The sequence below is a fragment of the Monodelphis domestica genome, chromosome 6 (genome assembly GCF_027887165.1).
Source record: "Monodelphis domestica isolate mMonDom1 chromosome 6, mMonDom1.pri, whole genome shotgun sequence".
NCBI lineage: Eukaryota > Metazoa > Chordata > Mammalia > Didelphimorphia > Didelphidae > Monodelphis > Monodelphis domestica.
The window spans coordinates 75,175,515-75,194,917 of NC_077232.1; the positions used below are offsets into that span (position 1 = coordinate 75,175,515).

Genomic DNA, 19,403 nt, shown 5'->3' on the forward strand with positions numbered 1-19,403 from the left:
GAAGAGAGGAAGCAGAAGTGGGGCTGGCCTTGGCATGTACAGAGGGAATGGAGAGGAGTCTGGTCTAGAGAGGAGGAGGAGGGTCACAAGATGATGAAGGGCCTTGAATTCCAGGGTGACAATCTGGGATTTTGTCCCACAGCCAAAGAAGAGCCGAGGATGCTTCGGTGACTAGCGATCCTTACTGAATTTAACCAGCTGCCATTTCATTGGCTCTCACCTTGTTCTTCAACATGGCTCTGTCCCTTTCCCTTTCCTTTTCCCTAAGCATATACCTTGTTCCACTCCACCAACCCCTAATCTTTGAACCTTCGAAGCCCAGCCACACTTCTGTGAACCCTGTCACAGCAAAATGAAACTCTAATTTGGGGAGGGGGAGAGCAAAAGGGAGGGAGGGAGTTTCCTTGGAATTTTAACATAACAAATAAATACATTTTAATTAAAAAAAAAAAGTAAATACTGCTTTTCTCAGAAGGACTTACCATGTGAACAACACCTGTCACCCCAACCACTTCCAGCAGGCCATCATCAATCCGTGGTTTCTCAAACCGAGCATCATTGTCAGAGCCCCAGAGGTCAGCTCCAGAACCCCAGCTACATCAATAAAAACAAGGTAATGGAAGGGAGAGTGATCTGGGACCATGTCGCAAGGGAAAAGGAAATGTGGCTATTTTGGAAAGAAGAGGCTTCTTTTCAGATATTTCATGAACTACTTCTCCACAATGACTTTTCCCTTCCTAATCTCTCAGGTTTGACAATATGGATTAACCAACTTTATCAATAGTGCTCCTCCTTCTTGGAGGACCAGTTTGAGCATCCCTCTTCCGTGAAAGCCGCCCTGATCATCCCCACAATTGGTTTCTCAGACCAACTGGCATCTTCTGTGCACTTAATCATATCCTCATTTGTCTTGGGCTTATTTGTGTGTGTGTTTTAGCCCCTCTCTAAAAGACTAAAAGGTCCTTAAGTACAGAGCGTGTGCTGTTGCTTTTCAACTTTATATCCTTAGTGGCCTGCCCATGGCAGTTACCCAGGAAATATTGGTTGTAGTTCCCTGAACAATCCCTTGCTTAGGGTCAGCTGAGCATCAGCAGTCTGAACGCCCATTACCTGGGGATGTTGATGAAGATTAGCCCTTCGATATTTGGCAATTCCACATCATGCTGGTCCACTTGAAGTCGGATGTCCTTGTGGAGGTTCCTGGTGTGACTGATCTTCTGTAACCCAACTTTGACATACACCCCTTTATTGTGGAATCTAAAGAAAGAAAAAAACTTTCCCTTCATTGGAGTCTCTAGCCCTTCTCTTGTTACTAACACCTTGAGGCGAAACTGAGGGGACAGGGATGACTAGATGGCTCAGTGGATAGAGAGCCAGGCCTGGAGATAGGAGGAATTGGGTTCAAATTTGACTCAGACACTTCCTGGCTGTTCAATCCTGGGCAAGCCACTCCACCCCAGTTGCTTAGCCCTTCTCTCTCTTTTGCCTTGGAATGGATTCTTTAACCCCAATTGCTTAGCCCTTCTCTCTCTTTTGCCTTGGATTGGATACTTTAACCCCAATTGCTTAGCCCTTCTCTCTCTTTTGCCTTGGAATGGATACCTAATATTGAGTCTAAGGCAGAAAGTAAGGGTTAAAAAAAAGGTATCTTCAAAGTTTACCAATTTGTAAAAATATGGACATTCCCTGTCACGAGCTTTACCTGCTAGTAAATTTGCCAGGCTCCTCTTCTCTTGCATGGTGGAAGTCCAAACTCAATTCTGCATCGATTCCAATTCCGCAATAATTGTTCATCTGTACGATCTGAGGGGAAAGGGAAGGGGAGGAAGCAAAGCCAAAATGTTTAAAATGTCACCATGAGGAACCATAGGTCTCTGAAGTATTCCTGTTGTTCTCAAGCTGCAATTTCATCACTGCCTCAGGGCATGAAAGAGCTGGCTCCGAGGAAGCCAGCTGAGTTCAGTCCCTTTGGGTGAGGCAGATGTTGAAGCCTGGGGGCCTCACCCTTTGGTGCAGAGGGAGCAGACGAACTGCCCTCCCACTCCATTAGACCTGGGCTGCTGTAGTACCAGTGGATGTGGCCTCCCTGCTTTGAACCTCTCTTACCCTTCTTCCAATCCTACTAATCTGTCCCCTCCAACACTGCCAGTTTGCTTCTCCTAAACCACTTGGCCTGGCTTAGACAGCCCAGAACAGTGAAGGGTTTGGAATGAGAGAACCTGGGTGCACACTCATTATCTGTGGGACCCTGACCAAGTTAACTGACTCCTCTGAACCTCTGCCTTCCCTATTCAATTCTTAGGTGTTTACTATGTGCTAGTCCTAGAACTACAAAAACCAAATGAGGGGAAGAGGAGAGAATGAAAAATATCATGTGTACAAAAGTAAATAAATTATATCCAAAGTGATTAAAAGGAGGGAAGAATGCTGTTAACTAGGGGAAGGAAACTTATGAACTCAGGAATCTAAAAAGTGGCACTTGAGCTGGTCTCTGAAGGAATTTAGAGGCACAGGAGAAGAGGACGTCTTCTGACTGTGCCAAACCCAAGGAACCACTTGGCACTAAAGGCACCGAGGTAAGGAATGAAATTATGTGTACAGAGAACAGTTGGATTTCCCAAGCAGGCCTGCCTGCCTAGAACAGAGTAGTGGAGAAAGAGGACTAAATATGAAATAAGATGGACCACTGGGAGCCAAAAATGGGAAGAACTTAAATGCCCAGGCTGAAGACTTAGCATCTTCTTCTAGCAACAACAGGATGCCACTGAAGATTTCTGAGCAAGGGAATGGTGGGTCAGGGCCATGCTTTTGGAATGTTCATCATTAGGCAGTGATGAGGAGGTTGGATTGGAGACCAATTAGAGGTTATTGCAAAAGTCCAGGCAATAGTAGCGTAGAGGCTGTGCTTCTGAAGAGAAGGGACAGGAGCAGTTGTGTTGAAGAAGCTTGGAGACTGCTTGGTGGTGGGAGGTGAGGAAGAGGAGAGAATCAAGGGTGACTTCCAAGACTACAAACTTGGATGCCTAGGAAGATGGTGGTGCTATTGGGAGAAACAAGGAAATGTAGGGGAGGGATGGGGAAATATGGTTAATTCTATTTGGCACAAGATGAGTGAGATACCTACAGGGTATCCAGGAGGAGATGTCCTCCTCAATAAAATGTTTTTCATCTGTATAATGGGAAGAGTAATGCTTACACTATCTACCTCATAAGGTTGTCATGAGAGATATATTTTGCAAATGATAAAGCTATTACTTTATTGAGGGTGTAGAAAAGGGATAATTTTATAGTTGAAAGAGGGAGGAAGGCATTACGATAATGCCTAGTATGTGCCAGGCCCTGTGCTAGGCACTTAATAGTATATCATTTGAAAAAAACATTAAACATGGCTTTAAAAGACTTAGAGGCTTGAATCTGGGCTCCAGTATTTACTAGTTAGGAAGTCAATACTTCCTTTTTTGGGGATTTCTTTTTCCTTATCTATAAAATGAGGAGATTGGATTAAATGAACTTTTAAAGATCCCTAGATGTACAAGCTTATGATTTTCCAATGATGTCCAAATAGGTTTTCTATGATGTTTCCTGTTCAGGGCTGGGTACACAGCATACTTTCAGGAAGGAAATATTCTTTGGCCAATACCTTACCATGTTCAAATAGGCAGAGGGATGTGAGAAAAAAAGTCATGGACCAGAATCTTGATTCTGCTACTTACCATAAGTAGAATTTGGGCACTTAGTTCTGGGAACTGGAGTAGAGGAACTTAATTTCTTCATCTATAAAATAAAGGGGCTAGACTAGATAATCTCTAAGTTCCCACCCTTTTCTATCTCCCATCCTAAATCCTGAAGTCTCCCGTAGCTCTGTCATTCTATGGTCTACAGTCCCTTCTGGCCCCAAGTTTTATGATCCCATAGGCCAAGACTCTTGATGGGTGGACAAGGATGTTATTATTTCAAGGAATGAAAGAGATCACCTTTGGAGGTTCTGAATCAACCACCCCATTCTCAGTGTTCTCGACAACATCCTGAGCATCCAGAAGGATAGTCCATCGGTCCATGAGGACGTCATCAGCTTCATCCACTGACACCAGAATGGAGAATGGGTCCTCCCCACTGTAGCCTGCTCCCCAGCGCAGCACTCTGCCCAAATCATTACCTGGGAAAATAAGGAGGCCCAGTCATTCATACTTCTTTGAAATATCCAAAGGGAATAGTGATTACCTTCTTAGTCCTGAATGAGCCTCATGACTAGGTTCAAAAATGAGATAACCTAAGGTGCTATCCCCACCTCCAAGATCTCCATCCTCACCAAGTCTGTCCTCTAGTTAAACCAGAGAATTCACCAGACCTTCCAATATATTCAAGATATTGTCCCTTATTTTTGCTTGTCCTCCCCTATAATCTAGAATCACTCTCTACTCTCCATTTCTTTCCATGTAAATCCTATGCATACTTCATTTTATTTGTTAACTTCATATCTTATTTTCACTTCTGAATTCTCTTCCCCTTCCTCCCTTCTATTGAGAAGGCAAGAAAAACAAAACAAAACAAAAAATACACAGTCATGCAAAGCAAATTTCCTTATCCATATCCAACAAAAACAAAGGAAAAAAGAGAGAAAAATGTGCTTCAAGCTGCTCTCTGGGTTCATCAGCTCTCTCTTTGGAGGTGGATAGCATGGATCATCAGGAGTCCTTTGTACTTGTAATTGTTCATTGTGTCGATCATATTTCTAAGTCTTTCAAAGTTGATTATCATCACCATATCTTATATAAACAGTTCTCCTGGTTCTGCTTGTTTTATTCAGCATCAGTTCCTACAAGTCTTCTCAGGTTTTTCTGAAACCATCCCAAGGTATAGTTCAAAGGAGGGGTGCCTCAGTTTCACTCCCTACTCTATTATTCCCTTGCTCTGGGACTGCCAACAAATCTAACTTTCCTTGACCTCAAGTCTCCTCCTCTGTCAACTGAAGATTTGGATTAGATGAATTCCAAGGTCTTTCCAACTCTAAAGGCTTTTTATTTCATCAGAGAAGTCTTCCCGGGATCCTCCCAGCTGTATGCATTCTCTTCATTATCAGAGATCTCCCTCCTCTTAATGCCTCTTTTGTGTACTTATTATGTCTTATTCCTCCTCCTTTCTCCACTAGACTCTGAAGACTTTCATGAGTAGGATCATGTCTTATTTATCCTTCTACATCTATCAGCATAGCCTAGGATCATGCTTTGCAAAGAACAGGAACCTAAGAAGTGATTGTTGAAACAGGTGGCCAATGATGGTGTGATTTCTGGGACATGCATCTCCCCCCAATGTAGCTATTAATGTCTAGAACTCCCTTCCAGGAGCAGCTTCATCCCACTGGTTCTAGGTCTTAATATGGAGAGGGTATGTACTAGATCTGTGATTTCACACTCCTACCAGTGCAGATTGACATTTTCTAGGCAACCTATAGACTTCTTTTCTTTTTTAAACCCTTACTTTCCATTTTGGAATCTATACTGCATATTGGTTCCAAGGCAGAAGAGCAGTAAGGACTAGGTAATGGGGATTAAGTGACTTGCTCAGGGTCACACAGCCAGGAAGTGGCTGATGCCAGATTTGAACCCAGACCTCCCTTCTCTGGGTTTGGCTCCCAATTCATTGAGCCACCCAGCTGCCCCCTCAACTTAAAAGTCCAAAAGTGTTTCATAGAGCACAAAGAGGCTAAGTAGCTTTCCCATCTTCATTTTCTATGGAGAAAGGCATGGTCACACTTTGAAATCTTCTCAATTACCAACAACTCCAGACCTCAGAGTGAGTTTCCATTCCTTCTTGAGAGCAGGTTTTGATGGGAAGAGATCAGAGAGGCTAATCACTCCTGGGGAACTGGGAAGGGCTGTCCTTGAACAGAGAACAGCACAGAGAGCTGAATCTCCAGCAGCTTTCAAACGACTGCTAAGGGGTGACTCCCTAGAGGAGACCTTTCCCAATTACCGGCACGCCGTATAAGTGTTCCTGCTCTCTATCTTTTGAATAAGATTTAAGGTCATATTTTTGATTAGAGATATATGGGAAGTGATTTATAAACCTTAAAGTACTATATACATATAAGTTATCTTTCTTTCATCTTTTTTTTTAAACCCTTATTTTTTGTCTTAGAATCAATACTGTGTATTAGTTCCAAGGAAGAAGAGTGGTTAAGGGCTAAGCAATAGGGGTCACATAGCTAGGAAGTATCTGAAGCCAGATTTGAACCCAGGATCTCCTGTTTCTAGGCCTGGCTCTCTATCCATGGAGCCACCCAGCTGCTCCCTATTATTTTTCTTTCTTTCTTTTTTTTTAAACCCATACTTTTTGTCTTAGAATCAATACTGTGTATTGGTTCCAAGGCAGAACAGTGGTAAGAGCTAGGCAATGGGGGTTAAGTGACTTGCCCAGGGTCACACAGCTAGGAGGTGTCTGAAGCCAGATTTGAACCCAGGATTTCCTGTCTCTAAGCCTGGCTCTCAATCCACTGAGCCACCCAGCTGCCCCCTTATTTTTCTTTAAAATGCCAATTTTCATGATCATTGTCTATAAGCTGATAGTGAGGCAGCAGAAGGAATCCTGGGTCTTCTAAAATTCAGGAGAGCTGAGCTTGAATCTAGGCTAAGATAATAACTGTGCAAACTCAGTGATTTTTCCCTTCTCTGGGCCATCCATAAAATGAGGAGAATACAGCTGCTACGTCACAAGGTTGTGGTGCATCAGGCATCTTAGAAAGCAGGAAGGATGTGAGTAGAGATGGTGACTCTGGTCGACTTCACAGACCCCCATCTACAGCTCCTCCTGACATGATTCCTTCCCCTGCCCATCTCGAGGCCTCAAACCCAACGTGGGAATGTGCTCACCTGTGCCCAGGGGCAGGATGGCCACGGAAGGCTCTGGGCATGCCAGTTTGTGCCGGATCTCTTCCAAGGCTCCCAGCACCCAGCCCACAGTGCCGTCCCCACCGCACACCAGGACACGGAAGCAGGGGACTTGGGAGAACATGTGAAACCTTAGCAGAAAAAGCAGAAGAGCTTGTCACTCCCTCTGCGGCTCTAAGTCAGTGTCAAACCCACTACAAACAAATTCTCACTCCCCGACCCGAGCAGAAACAACGTCATTCAAACACAGATCACCCGTCCCCTTTTTAATTCCTCAGGAAGATTTAGGTAAGAAACCAAGAAAAGTGACTGAGTGTGATTCAGCCTGCAGAGGAGAGCTATTGATCCTGATCAGTGAGGCAATTGCTTAATAGATCAAAATGTTCAGAAGGCTCAACCTATTTCCTCGGTCATCTCCTCTTTCACCCACCACACAATGACCTCTGGGAAGCAGGCACTACTAGTATTATTATCATCCTCGTTTTACAGATGAGAAAACTAAGGCAAAAAGTAGTCAAGTGCCTTGCCCAGGATCACAATGCTGTTACATGTCAAAGGATATGCAATTGGGTGTTCCTAACTCCAAGTCTGGCATTTGTGGCCACACATCACCTTTTTAATTACTTTCTTTCAACTGTAAAGTGTAAATTTCATCTATGAAAAAATTATATATTTTTTTCTGTAATTCTGTAAAAATAAATTATATTTTCATCTGAAAAATGGGAGGATGAATGATCAGGCCTACCCCTGCCTGAGATCGGGTGAAATATCAGATGGGAAGGTGAAGATTGTCATGATAATGGGAAGAACTGCAGCTCCTACACCTTACTCTGCTGAGTCTTAGCAGGAATAAACCCATAAGGAGAGAGCAGGCTGCCATCTGTTTTGTTTAAGAGGTTTTTGTTTTGCTTTGTTTGTACAGTTCTTTGGTGCCCGGGAGACGAGCTCATGTGAGCCTGGCCTCTCTGGGCAGAAATCCGAACACTTTATGCTGTGCTTGTCCTTAAATGTTCAGCCCCTGGATGATAAACAAGAACTTTCTATTCTCTTAAATTGGCAGGAAGAACATGTCAGAAGAATGACTTGACCCAAATACAGGGAGGAAAAATGTTAAGTGTATTCACAGCTTTCTTCTCTTTTCTGGCAAGGTCTAAGCCCCACGCCTGCTCCTTCTGCCATCTCTTAGGGCCTCTGAGATAACACCTGACCCCAGGAAGCCCCTCAGCCCATGGCCTGCCTCCACACCTGGGGACCTGCTGAGGCCCAGAGGACAGGCCTGAGTCCTGCTTACGTGGGCAACGAAACTCTGGCCTGTGGCGACTGACCTGGGTCTGAAGCCACTTACTAGTTGTGTGAACTGGGGCAAATAATTCTCTTCTTTGGGTCTCAGCCAGCAGATGGGACTGGGTCATCTGAAAAGTCCCTTCTGGTTCTAAGCACAGGGCTAGGCCCCTAAGAAGCCTGGGGGGCTCTTTGATTTTAGCACACCTGTGGCTTAGCACAAAAAGATTCTCCTTCCTGGAGACAGATATTAAAGATGCTCGTCTTCTTTCTCCTGGTCCTCATAGGACCCGCAGAGAGGGAGGGCATCCCTCATTCACGGACCTTCCCCAGACAGGAATGCAGAGGAAAACAGAGGATCTTTCACTTGTTTATTTGGGTCTACATTTTCTAGTTTGGGTTCTGTAAGATTATTTGCTGACAAAGATGAATATGGAAATATGTCTTGTGTGATAAAACATGTATAACCCAGATTGAATTGCTGGTCAGCTCCGGGAAGAGGGAGAGAGACAATATGGATTATGTAACTTTGGAAAATTTATGTGGAAATTGGTTATTAAAATAAAAATAAAAATAAAGGAAGCTGATGTCTTAGCATGAGTTCTGCTCTCCCTTCCCTATGTATCCCCCTACCCTCCACCCCAATACTTTGCCTACATAATCTATTTTTTAAATTTTATTTAGTCAATTTAGAACATTATTCCTTGGTTACAAGAATTGCCTGCACAATCTAATAGTACCTAAGCTCTTAGGAATGGAATATGGGATATGTCACATATCCTCTTTCATGATGGTAACTGTCTTCCACCTCCCTTCTTTTTTCCCCAAAGCCCTTGCCTTCCATCTTAAAATCAATCCTGAGGTAATAGTTCCAAGACCGAAGAGCAGTAAGGGTTAGACAGATGTGGTTAAGTGACTTGCCCAGGGTCACACAGCTAGGAAGTGTCTAAGACCATATTTGAACCCAGGACCTCCCATCTCTAAGCCTGGCTCTCAATCCACTGAGCCACCCAGCTGCTCCCTATTCCCTTCTTCTTTAAGCCGGAGCCCATCCCAGGGGCAGATCTTTGGACTGGCAAGGAGAATGCTAATCAGATTAAGTCAATCCAAAACTTTACAGATATGAAAATTGAGGCAAGCAAAGGTTAAATGACCTGGCCAGGGTCATACAGCTAATAAATGTCTGAAGCTGGATTTAAACTCAGTCCTTTTTGGGTCCAGGTCCAGTGCTCTACCATGATGCTTCTGAGTAAGCCTAAGCCCCTGGAGAATAACAATTGAATCCTGTTGTAAGGGAAGGTCTTCTAAAATAGTATCCTGACATTAGAATTACAATACTTTTCTACCAGCAAAGAATAACTACTAGGCAAGTAGTTTAAATGTTAAGGGTACATGCCTTTTGAACTTGTCTAGGGTCAGGAGACCTGGGTTCAAATCCCACTTAGTAATGTGTCAAAATACTGGCCAAATCATTTTGGGCAAGTCATTGTCCCCTCTCTAGATAACAATTTTCTTTTCTTTAAAAAAAATTTTTTTTAATAATGGGGATCCTTATTTCATGCCTAATCTTATTGGGAAGGCTTCTAGTTTATCCTCATTATAAATAATAGCTGTTGGGGGCAACTGGGTGGCTCAGTGGATAGAGTCAAACCTAGAGACAAGAGATCCTGGGTTCAAATGGCCTTAGACACTTCTTTGCTGGGTGACCCTGGGCAAGTCATTTAACTCCCATTGCCTAGTGTTATAGTTTTGTTATAGGCTTTGAAGGCTGTCAGCCAGCCTTGCTCAATTCTCTTGCTACACCAGCCTTTACTGCCCTTCTGCCTTGGAATCAATACCCAGTATTGATTCTAAGATGGAAGACAAGGATTTAAAAAATAAAATAAAAATGGGTAAAACAAATAATTCTTTCTGATGGTTTTAGGTAGATTTCCATTTGTATCTATGCTTTCCAGTGTTTTTTTTTTAATTTATTGACTTATTTTAATAACAAATTTCCACATGAGTTTTCCAAAGTCATAGGATCCAAATTGTATCCCTCCCTCCTCCCATAACTGGGAAGCAATTTGGTCAGGATTATATACGTATTCTCAGGCAAAACCTATTTCTGTATTATTCATTTTTGTAAATGAATAATTTCATAAAACCAAAACCCTAAAATAGAAACTCAAATAAACAAGTGATAAATCATATACTTTCATCCACATTCCTACTCTAACAGTTCTTTCTCTGGAGGTTTTCCAGGGTGTTTAACAGGAATGAGTGTTATATTTTGTCAAAAGCTTTTTCTACATGTATTGATATGGTTCTTGTGATTTTTGCTATTGATATCATCAATTATGTTGAGAGTTTTCCTTTTATCAAACCATGTGGAGCACAATTTTCTAAGCCATAAAATGAGGTGATTGAATTACAAGATCTCTGCAATTCCTCCTTGACCTAACAATTTTCAATCTTCATTTCTATGTTGGATCTTTTGTTCTAAACCCTTAAATCCTGATTATTAGGGGCTGCTGGGGAGCAGAGTGACCTGGACTTGGGAGGATTTAGATTCAAATGCAGTCACAGAGGTTTCAAGCTGTGTGACCCTGGGCAAGTCACTTAATCCTGATCGCCTAACCCTTGCTATTCATTCTTCTGTCTTAGAACTGATCCTTAAGACAGTGGGTCAGGGTTTAAAAAAAAAATCCTCCTTTTTCCCTAATTCCAAGGGTGGGCTATGAAAGGGCCAGCTGCGATCTGTTTGTGTGTGTGTGTGTGTGTGTGTGTGTCCTAGAGGAAAATTGAAGGCTTCTTCATTCAGTTTCATCCATCCATCCATCCATCCATCCATCCATCCATCCATCCATCCATCCATCCATCCATTCAAGAGGAATTGTTCTCATCCTCCCACTTCCATCCCAAGGCCAACTGTGTTCCCCAACACTTAGCTCGTTCGTTCATCCAAGGTATAGAGCACTTCTTGGCTGCAGGGAGGTGGGAGTACAGAGAAATTCAGAAAATCTCTCCCAGATGCTACTTACAACTCAGCAGCCACCTACCCAGGGAAAGGGCCACCGTTGGTGAGCTCAAAGACCTGATGAGGATTCAGCAGTTTCCTGAAGCTGCAGAGAAGGTCCCGGCCTTTCAGCCCTCCACTTTTCGGGTTCACAAACACAAGGACTGGGCAGCAGTCTGGGGGCAGCTTTGTGTGCTGACAGATAGAGAAAGTCTGTGTTAGGAGAGCGACCAAAATGGGCTGACTCAAGTGGGATTCCCATCCATCTCATTTACACTCAACTCAATTTATCTTTCCTGAACTAACCCATGCAGGCGACATCTTTTTGGATAGGAGGGCAAAGGTGGGAGAGGTTAAAGGGCTCATGAGTGGCAGGATGAAGACTGGAACTCAGGTCTTCTGACACCAGTACTCTTCCCACTGTCGCACTGTTCCCCAGGCCCCTGGAGAGTGGGGAGCCACTTCATTTATTTCATAGTTAATTCATTTAACAAACAAGGCAAAAAAAGGGGGCTGTTTGGAAAAAGGAAACTTCCTAGATTTTTGTCACAAATTTCTATCTTGGATATAAAATTGTCTCAACTTAAAAAAAGGGGGGCTCAGGCATGGCCCAGTTTATTCCCCGAAGGAGCAAGAATCTCAATGGTGGATCAGCCCAAAGTAAAAGTCTAGATCACAGAGAGACTTACTATTCACCTCTCTTTTAAGCTTCTTTTTAAGGAATTTTTTTGTTTGTTTAGTCATTTTTTCAGTCCTTTCTGACTCTTTGTGATCCCATTTGGGTTTTTTGGGCAAAGATACTGGCATGGTTTGCCATTTTCTTTTCTAATTTATTTTACAGATGAGGAAACTGAGGCAAACAGTTTCATGGTTTTTTTTTTTCCTAATTAATGACTTGCCCAGAGTCACACAGCTAGTGTCTGAGGCTGGATTTAGAATCAGGTCTTCCTGACTCCAGCCCCAGAGCTCTATTTGCTGTGCCACCTAGTTGCCCAGTTTATGTGCCATCTTCTCCCACTAGAATGAAGATATTTGTATACACAGTGCCTATAACATAGTGAAGCTTAATACATGCTTGTTGACTTGACTGGATTGCTCCAAATAGTCCTTCCCTTCACCTCAAATATTTACCTCCCTACTGCAGCCCTAAATGCCATCCCCTCTAGACTAGATTCCTGCTCCTTTCTCAGTCCCCACTGAGGGAGCTGGTGGCACAGTGAATAGGGCACTGAGCCTGGCATGAGGAGTTCCTGGTTTCAAATCTGGCCTCAGACACTTCCTAGCTGGGTGACCCTGAGAAATCCACTTAACCTCTGTTCATCTCAGTTGCCTCAATTGTACAACAGAAATAACCATTGTTGTGGGGAATCAAATGAGATATTTGTTAAAAAATGCTTACTATAATGCCTGGCACATAGTAGGCACCATATAAATGCTTATTCCCTCCCCCTCCCTGTCATGTTTAAAATAGATGACCTCTGGGGTCTCTTCCAGCTCTGTAATTATGACTCCTCAATCTCAAATTGCTTTATTTTATGAACAAAAAATTTAAGTGTAGACTTTGACTCCCTATGTGACCTTGGAAAAATCATACCATTGTCTGGCCATGGTTTTCTCCTCTTTAAAAAGGGGATAATAGAACACAAGATCACTAAGGTTTCTTCAAACTCTACATAACTATTATTATTATCTATTACAATTATAAAAAAAATTAAATGATGGTATTGGGTATACAGACTAAATTGCTGGATTATAAAAATCTAGACAGTTTTTGTGGGCAATATGGGAAGTGGAAAGAGCTCTTTACTGGGAGTGAGGAGACCTGGATTCTAGTCAACTTTCAGCTAAGCTTTTATGTGACCTCTGGTGAATTAGTCCCCATCTCCAGGTTTCCAATCCTTCACTCCCTCCCCTCTGCCCACACATAAATGAAGGGATGCCAGCAGCCACTGTGAGGGGCAGTGAAAGGGATAGGAGTGTTTGTGTACAGGTTGCCCAGATCTCAGGTACTAATAGCACCTAAGAAGGCAAGACCATCCCATTCATCTCAGTGAAGATGGATAGGCTTTACCTAAGGCTTTAGCAGATGTCGGATTGCCCCTCCATGGGAAATTCCCAAACCTGCCTCTTTCCATGTTAGAATTCCTTTAACCAAAACCCAGGACACTTTGACCTAGAACTGAGCAATTGGCCATCCACTGAACAGTGAACTCCTTGAGGGCAGGAAGTGTCTTTTGCTTTTCTTTGCATTCCCCATGTACTCCCAGTACAGTGCCTTGCACATAGTAAGCATTTAACAAAGATTTGACTGATGGTCGGAAAGCCAAGGAACACTCACCAAAGTACCAATGTAATTACAATTGCTCCCATTTCTAAAGAACTGTAAAGTTTCATGAATTCTTTCCTCCCTGCAAGGTAGGCAGTGCAAATATTAGCATCTCTTCTTTAAATGTGAGGAAATTGAGACCTGGAGAGCATGTTATGTCATCAGTATCAGTATGTTCAAGTGGAAAAGCCCTGGCCTTGGAGTCCAAGACCCATAAGTCAAATCTTGGTCCTGCATCTTACTGCTTTTGGGTGATGTTCGCCAAGTCATTAGCCATTTTGAAAATTCAGCTTCATCATCTACATAAAGAGGAGGTTAGAATACATGGTCTCTAGCTCTCCAAAACAAAGACTGTTCTAGAATCTACACTTCAAACAACTAGGATCATGGAAGAGAAGTCAATTGCCTAAGACCACACCCCTTAGAAAATGGCAAAGCCATGACTGGACCCCAAGTCTCCTGATGTTGAATTTAGTGCTCTTTCCTTTATTCCATAATGCTGCTACAATTAGGACACCTCAGAGGAATCCCAGAGCCTAGGATGGCTGGGGTTCACTCATATGGGCTTCCTATGAATGAAACCCTTGGCACCCCAACTTTTCTAATGGCTCCACCAAACAAGACCTGGGCTAGTCACCTTGAAGAGATCAGAGAAGAAGCTCTGCTTTGTCCTGACCAATAATTCTGCTTCCTGGCCACTATGTACCCTAATCTGAGGCTGGACTAAGTAGGTCAATGTAAAATAGTGTTAGAGTGGACAGGCAGGAGAGAGCCCTGGCCTTGGAAGTAAGACACCTGGGTTCAACCTCATCTGTATAGCTAAGGGTGAACTGGGCGACTTTTTGTGAATCACATTGATTCTTTGAATGTTTTCTTCTCTGAAAAGTAGAGTCGATAATTCCTATACTGTGTCCCTCATAATGTTGTAAGGAAAGGGTTTTATAAAGCTGAAAGTATTATAGAAATTATTATTGTTATTGAATCTGAGATTAACCAAGATTGGAATCCTAAAGCACAATTACCTAGACCTATGTTGTCTGATTTTAATTTTTAGAAAGGAAAACAATATGAAGCAAATTTTTATTAGGGAAAACAAATCTTAGAAAAGCAATTTCTGGGATGCATTCTGGACTCAGTCCATACCAAATCCAATCTCTCTTAAATTCTTCTCTATCTACAATCATGAGAAATAAAAACGAATATTCAGAATAACAGCTCCTGGGTCCTAGAATCAACAAAGAAAAATTCAGCAAAACTTTTTGATTTTTTTTAACAGAATCTCACAGGAAGGGATCCAATTGGACCATCCAGAAGAGCCCCCATGATGATGAACAAATTCGCCTTCCTATTATCCCCAACAAGCATCATCCAGTCTCAGGGAACTCATTACTTACTCAAGCAAACCCTTTCATCCATCCCAATTCAATTTGATAAACATTTATTAAAATGTTTGTTATGTGCAAAGCAATATGCTGGACTCTGGGGATAAGGAGATGAAATATGACACACAGCCTCTGCCCTCAAAAGAGCTTTCAACCCAGCAGGGGAATGGGAAGTTCCAGAAATAGAAAGATAGGAATTAGAAAATGATGAAGTACACAGGAGAGGTCAAAAAGAGAAAGAAGCTTGAGAATTTAGAGGGCAGATGGCTGGGCAGTTCTGATCGCAAGACTTCCTTTTTTTAATTTTTTAAACAAAGATTGAAATAGAAACTCCACCCATCCTGTCTTCAGGAGAAATAGCCTTCACATTAGATTTGGTTCCAATTATCAGAGGAATATGGAATCACAGACCCTTGGAAGTCAGTGAAGCACAAAACTGGTAGAGACCTCAGGGAGCATTCAGTATAACCCATTCTTGAGTATGAATTCCCCATGACAATACACCCACCACACATCATCCAGTCTCTAGCCAAAGTCTCAAACCAAGAGATGGGGAACCCATCATCTATTGAAACGCATTCTCTTTCGGGTAGCTGTGTTGGAAAGTCTTCCTTAAATTAACCAATCAGAAAATTGCTATACCCACCACTCCCCCAACATTGCTCCCTCATAGTTCTGTCTCCTGGGTCTGAGTTGAATTAACCTAATCTAATGTGTCTTCATACATGTGAAGCCACCTATCATGTCTTTCCCCAAGCCCCAAATCCCCTCTTCTCCAGTCTGGGCATCTCTCGTTACTTTGACCAGTCTCACTCCAATATGGTGTCTAGCCCCTTTCCAATCCTTGCCACTCTCTCTCCTACAGTATCCCTGATGTGACTGGGCAAGGGCACTACAAGAGGACTATTTGATCTTCATTTCTATAAAAGCAGCCTTAAATGCATTGGCTTTTTAAAAAATCAATGATTAAAGCAATGAACAGCAGAAAGATGAGCCCTTAGGGTTCTCTAATATAAGCCTCCACACATCAGTATGCCTCATTTATATGGTATCTCTGAGGAACCATGAGTTCTGCATGGCATAATTTTTTATTATGCCTCAAAATGACCAAAATTTTTTTGATTTTAAACTTCTTTTGGGGTAGAAAATGGCATATTGCCCCCTTCCCCTAATGTGCTAGCCTCCAAAAATAACTTTTTGAATGAAATAGAATCTATATTGGCATACATTGAAAAATGATAAAAATAAACCTTAAAAGTAGGGGAGGGATACAGCGACTATTCAGTTTCATGGGAATTCAACCTTTATTCCATTTTCCAGTCAAGGCTCCTATCATTTACCACCTTCTTCGGAAACCTCTCCCTAATTCTTCTCCCCACTACCTGCTAATTTTGATCTCTTTCCTAAAAAGTATCTAGTATTGACTTTAATATGTACATATTCTATCTCCTGTCCCCCCCAGAGACTGTAAGCTCCTTGAAATAGAGATTACTTTGTTTTTCAAACCTCTATTCATTATCTGTTTGCAGCATCTGTCTAAGATTTTTACATACTGAGGGACTAGCTCTATGGGTAGTACAGGCAAATGTGTATCACATTCTGGATAGCAAAGATCCATTAGGTTTTTCATGTGTGGATAGGCTGAACCTTTCCACCTAATTACAGATTTCTTCCATTTGACTGTGTAGCATAATGGCAAACATTATATATATAATTTTTTTACAAGTTGTTTGATTTTAATAATCAGAGTGGAAAAAAGTTATCTCTCGTTACATTTTTCAAAAAATCTTGTATGATTTCAACACATACAAGGAAACCTATATGATATTGTATGATCAACTAAATGTTTTTTTTTTAATAATCCATAAACGAATACAATGAGACCATGAATTTCCTACACCTAAGAAGGCAACTGTTTACCTGTAAAAATGTGGTCTGATTTAGAATATTGTTTGTGAAAGCCTGTCCACTCCCTTCTCTGACCATCAGAGATGCCCTTGGCACATGAATGAATCATTCTCACAACGATTTTGTAGAGCTGGGAAAGTAAGTATGCAGGGTTGCCAGGAGCCATCAAAGACCATGCTGTCCACATGGAAACCGGGGACTGCAAAGCAGCCTCCAGGAAGGATGGAAACACCCACTGAAACCCCCCTAATTGATTTTCATTATTAACATCCCCTTATTATTGGAATTGCTATGATTATTATTCTTACTTAGTCCCAGAAAAAATAGATGAGAGCAACATGCTTGCAGGGTTAATACAGATGTCCCATCCTGTCCCCCTAGGATATTACCAGGAGAGCCTACTTATAAAATTAAACCTAAGGATTCTTACATACCCACTTAGATAGGACCCTCTTTTCTAGGAATAAAAACTTCTGGCAAATCTGTGCTCTGAATTCCCTAACCTATATCTGGGTCATGTTGATTCTACCCTCTGATCCTGCATTAGCAATAATGTTTCATTGACTATCTCCCTATGCTTCCTGTCTGTTGTTAGGTTCCATGGAAACATGTATGTTCAGAATGAAACTATGTGTCAAGTAGATATGTGATCATGAGGGTATAAAATAAAGCCAGGCCTCAGCCAAAGTGGAGCAGTTTATCCTGTGAAACCTGTGCTGCAGGTTGAATGCAAAAGCTGTGTCCCATCCATCATTTCACTGGCACCGTCCCACTTCCAAGACCCGTCCCCTGTGTGAGGCTGGCCCACCGCACAGCACAGCATAGGGTGACAATTGCCAATATTTCTCAGTTAATTTTTTTGGAATTAACATTTGATTTTTCCCCTAAATGTCTGAAGAGTCCTCCTCTTTATCAGATACTTTTAGAAGTGATCCCTCAAAATCTTAAATAGGATACTAGCAAAAAGACTCCAGCAAGTGATCAGGAGAGTCATTCACTATGATCAAGTAGGATTTATACCAGGAATGCAGAGCTGGTTCAATATTAGGAAAACCATCCACATAATTGACTGTATCAACAAGCAAACCAACAAAAAAAATCACATGATTATCTCAATAGATGCAGAAAAAGCCTTTGATAAAATACAACACCCATTCCTATTAAAAACACTAGAAAGCATAGGAAAAGAAGAGTCGTTCCTAAAAATAATAAACAGTATATATCTAAAACCATCAGCTAACATCATCTGCAATGGTTATAAACTAGATGCATTCCCAATAAGATCAGGAGTGAAACAAAGATGCCCATTATCACCTCTATTATTTAACATTGTACTAGAAACACTAGCAGTAGCAATTAGAGAAGAAAAAGAAATTGAAGGCATCAAAATAGGCAAGGAGGAGACCACGTTATCACTTTTTGCGGATGATATGATGGTCTACTTAAAGAATCCTAGAGAATCAACCAAAAAGCTAATCGAAATAATCAACAACTTCAGCAAAGTCACAGGATACAAAATAAACCCGCATAAGTCATCAGCATTTCTATATATTTCCAACACCGCTCAGCAGCAAAAACTAGAAAGAGAAATCCCATTCAAAATCACCTTAGACAAAATAAAATACTTAGGAATCTACCTCCCGAGACAAACACAGGAACTATATGAACACAACTACAAAACACTCACCACACAACTAAAACTAGGCTTGAACAATTGGAAGAACATTAACTGCTCATGAGTAGGACGAGCCAATATAATAAAAATGACCATCCTATCCAAACTTATTTATCTATTTAGTGCCATACCCATTGAACTTCCAAAAATTTTTTTTACTGATTTAGAAAAAAACCATAACAAAGTTCATTTGGAAGAACAAAGGATCAAGGATATCCAGGGAAATCATGAAAAAAAAATACAAAGGAAGGTGGCCTTGCAGTCCCAGATCTCAAACTATATTATAAAGTAGCAGTCATCAAAACAATTTGGTATTGGCTAAGAGGCAGAAAGGAGGATCAGTGGAATAGACTTGGGGTAAGTGACCTCAGCAAGACAGTATATGACAAACCCAAAGACCCCAGCTTCTGGGACAAAAACCCACTATTTGACAAAAGCTGCTGGGAAAACTGGAAGACAGTGTGGGAGAGATGAGGTTTGGATCAAGACCTCACACCCCACACCAAGATAAACTCAGAATGGGTGAATGACTTGAACATAAAGAAGGAAACTATAAATAAATTAGGTGAACACAGAATAGTATATATGTCAGACCTTTGGGAAGGGAAAGACTTTAAAACCAAGCAAGACATATAAAGAGTCACAAAAATGTAAAATAAATAATTTTGATTACATCAAATTAAAAAATTTTTGTACAAACACAACCAATGAAACCAAAATGAGAAGGGAAGCACTAATTGGGAAACAATTTTCATAACAAAAACCTCTGACAAAGGTCTAATTACTCAAATTTATAAAGAGATAAATCAATTGTACAAAAAGTCAAGCCATTCTCCAATTGATGAATGGGCAAGGGACATGAACAGGCAGTTTTTTCAGCCAAAGAAATCAAAACTATTAATAAGCACATGAAAAAGTGCTCTAAATCTCTTATGATCAGAGAGAT

General features: G+C 41.6%; 1 protein-coding gene across 1 annotated transcript in view; it reads right to left on the minus strand.

Moving 5' to 3' along the window:
* The window catches only part of DGKQ (diacylglycerol kinase theta), a 116,629-nt gene that overhangs the window by 10,511 nt on the left and 86,715 nt on the right, over positions 1-19,403 (minus strand). Inside the window, exons 16-21 of the mRNA XM_056802275.1 lie at positions 11,210-11,361; positions 6,870-7,018; positions 3,975-4,156; positions 1,703-1,803; positions 1,111-1,257; positions 483-594 (exon numbers count right to left, since the gene is read on the minus strand). Coding sequence (XP_056658253.1) covers positions 483-594; positions 1,111-1,257; positions 1,703-1,803; positions 3,975-4,156; positions 6,870-7,018; positions 11,210-11,361 — 843 coding nt within the window. The remainder of the gene's footprint in view (positions 1-482; positions 595-1,110; positions 1,258-1,702; positions 1,804-3,974; positions 4,157-6,869; positions 7,019-11,209; positions 11,362-19,403) is intronic.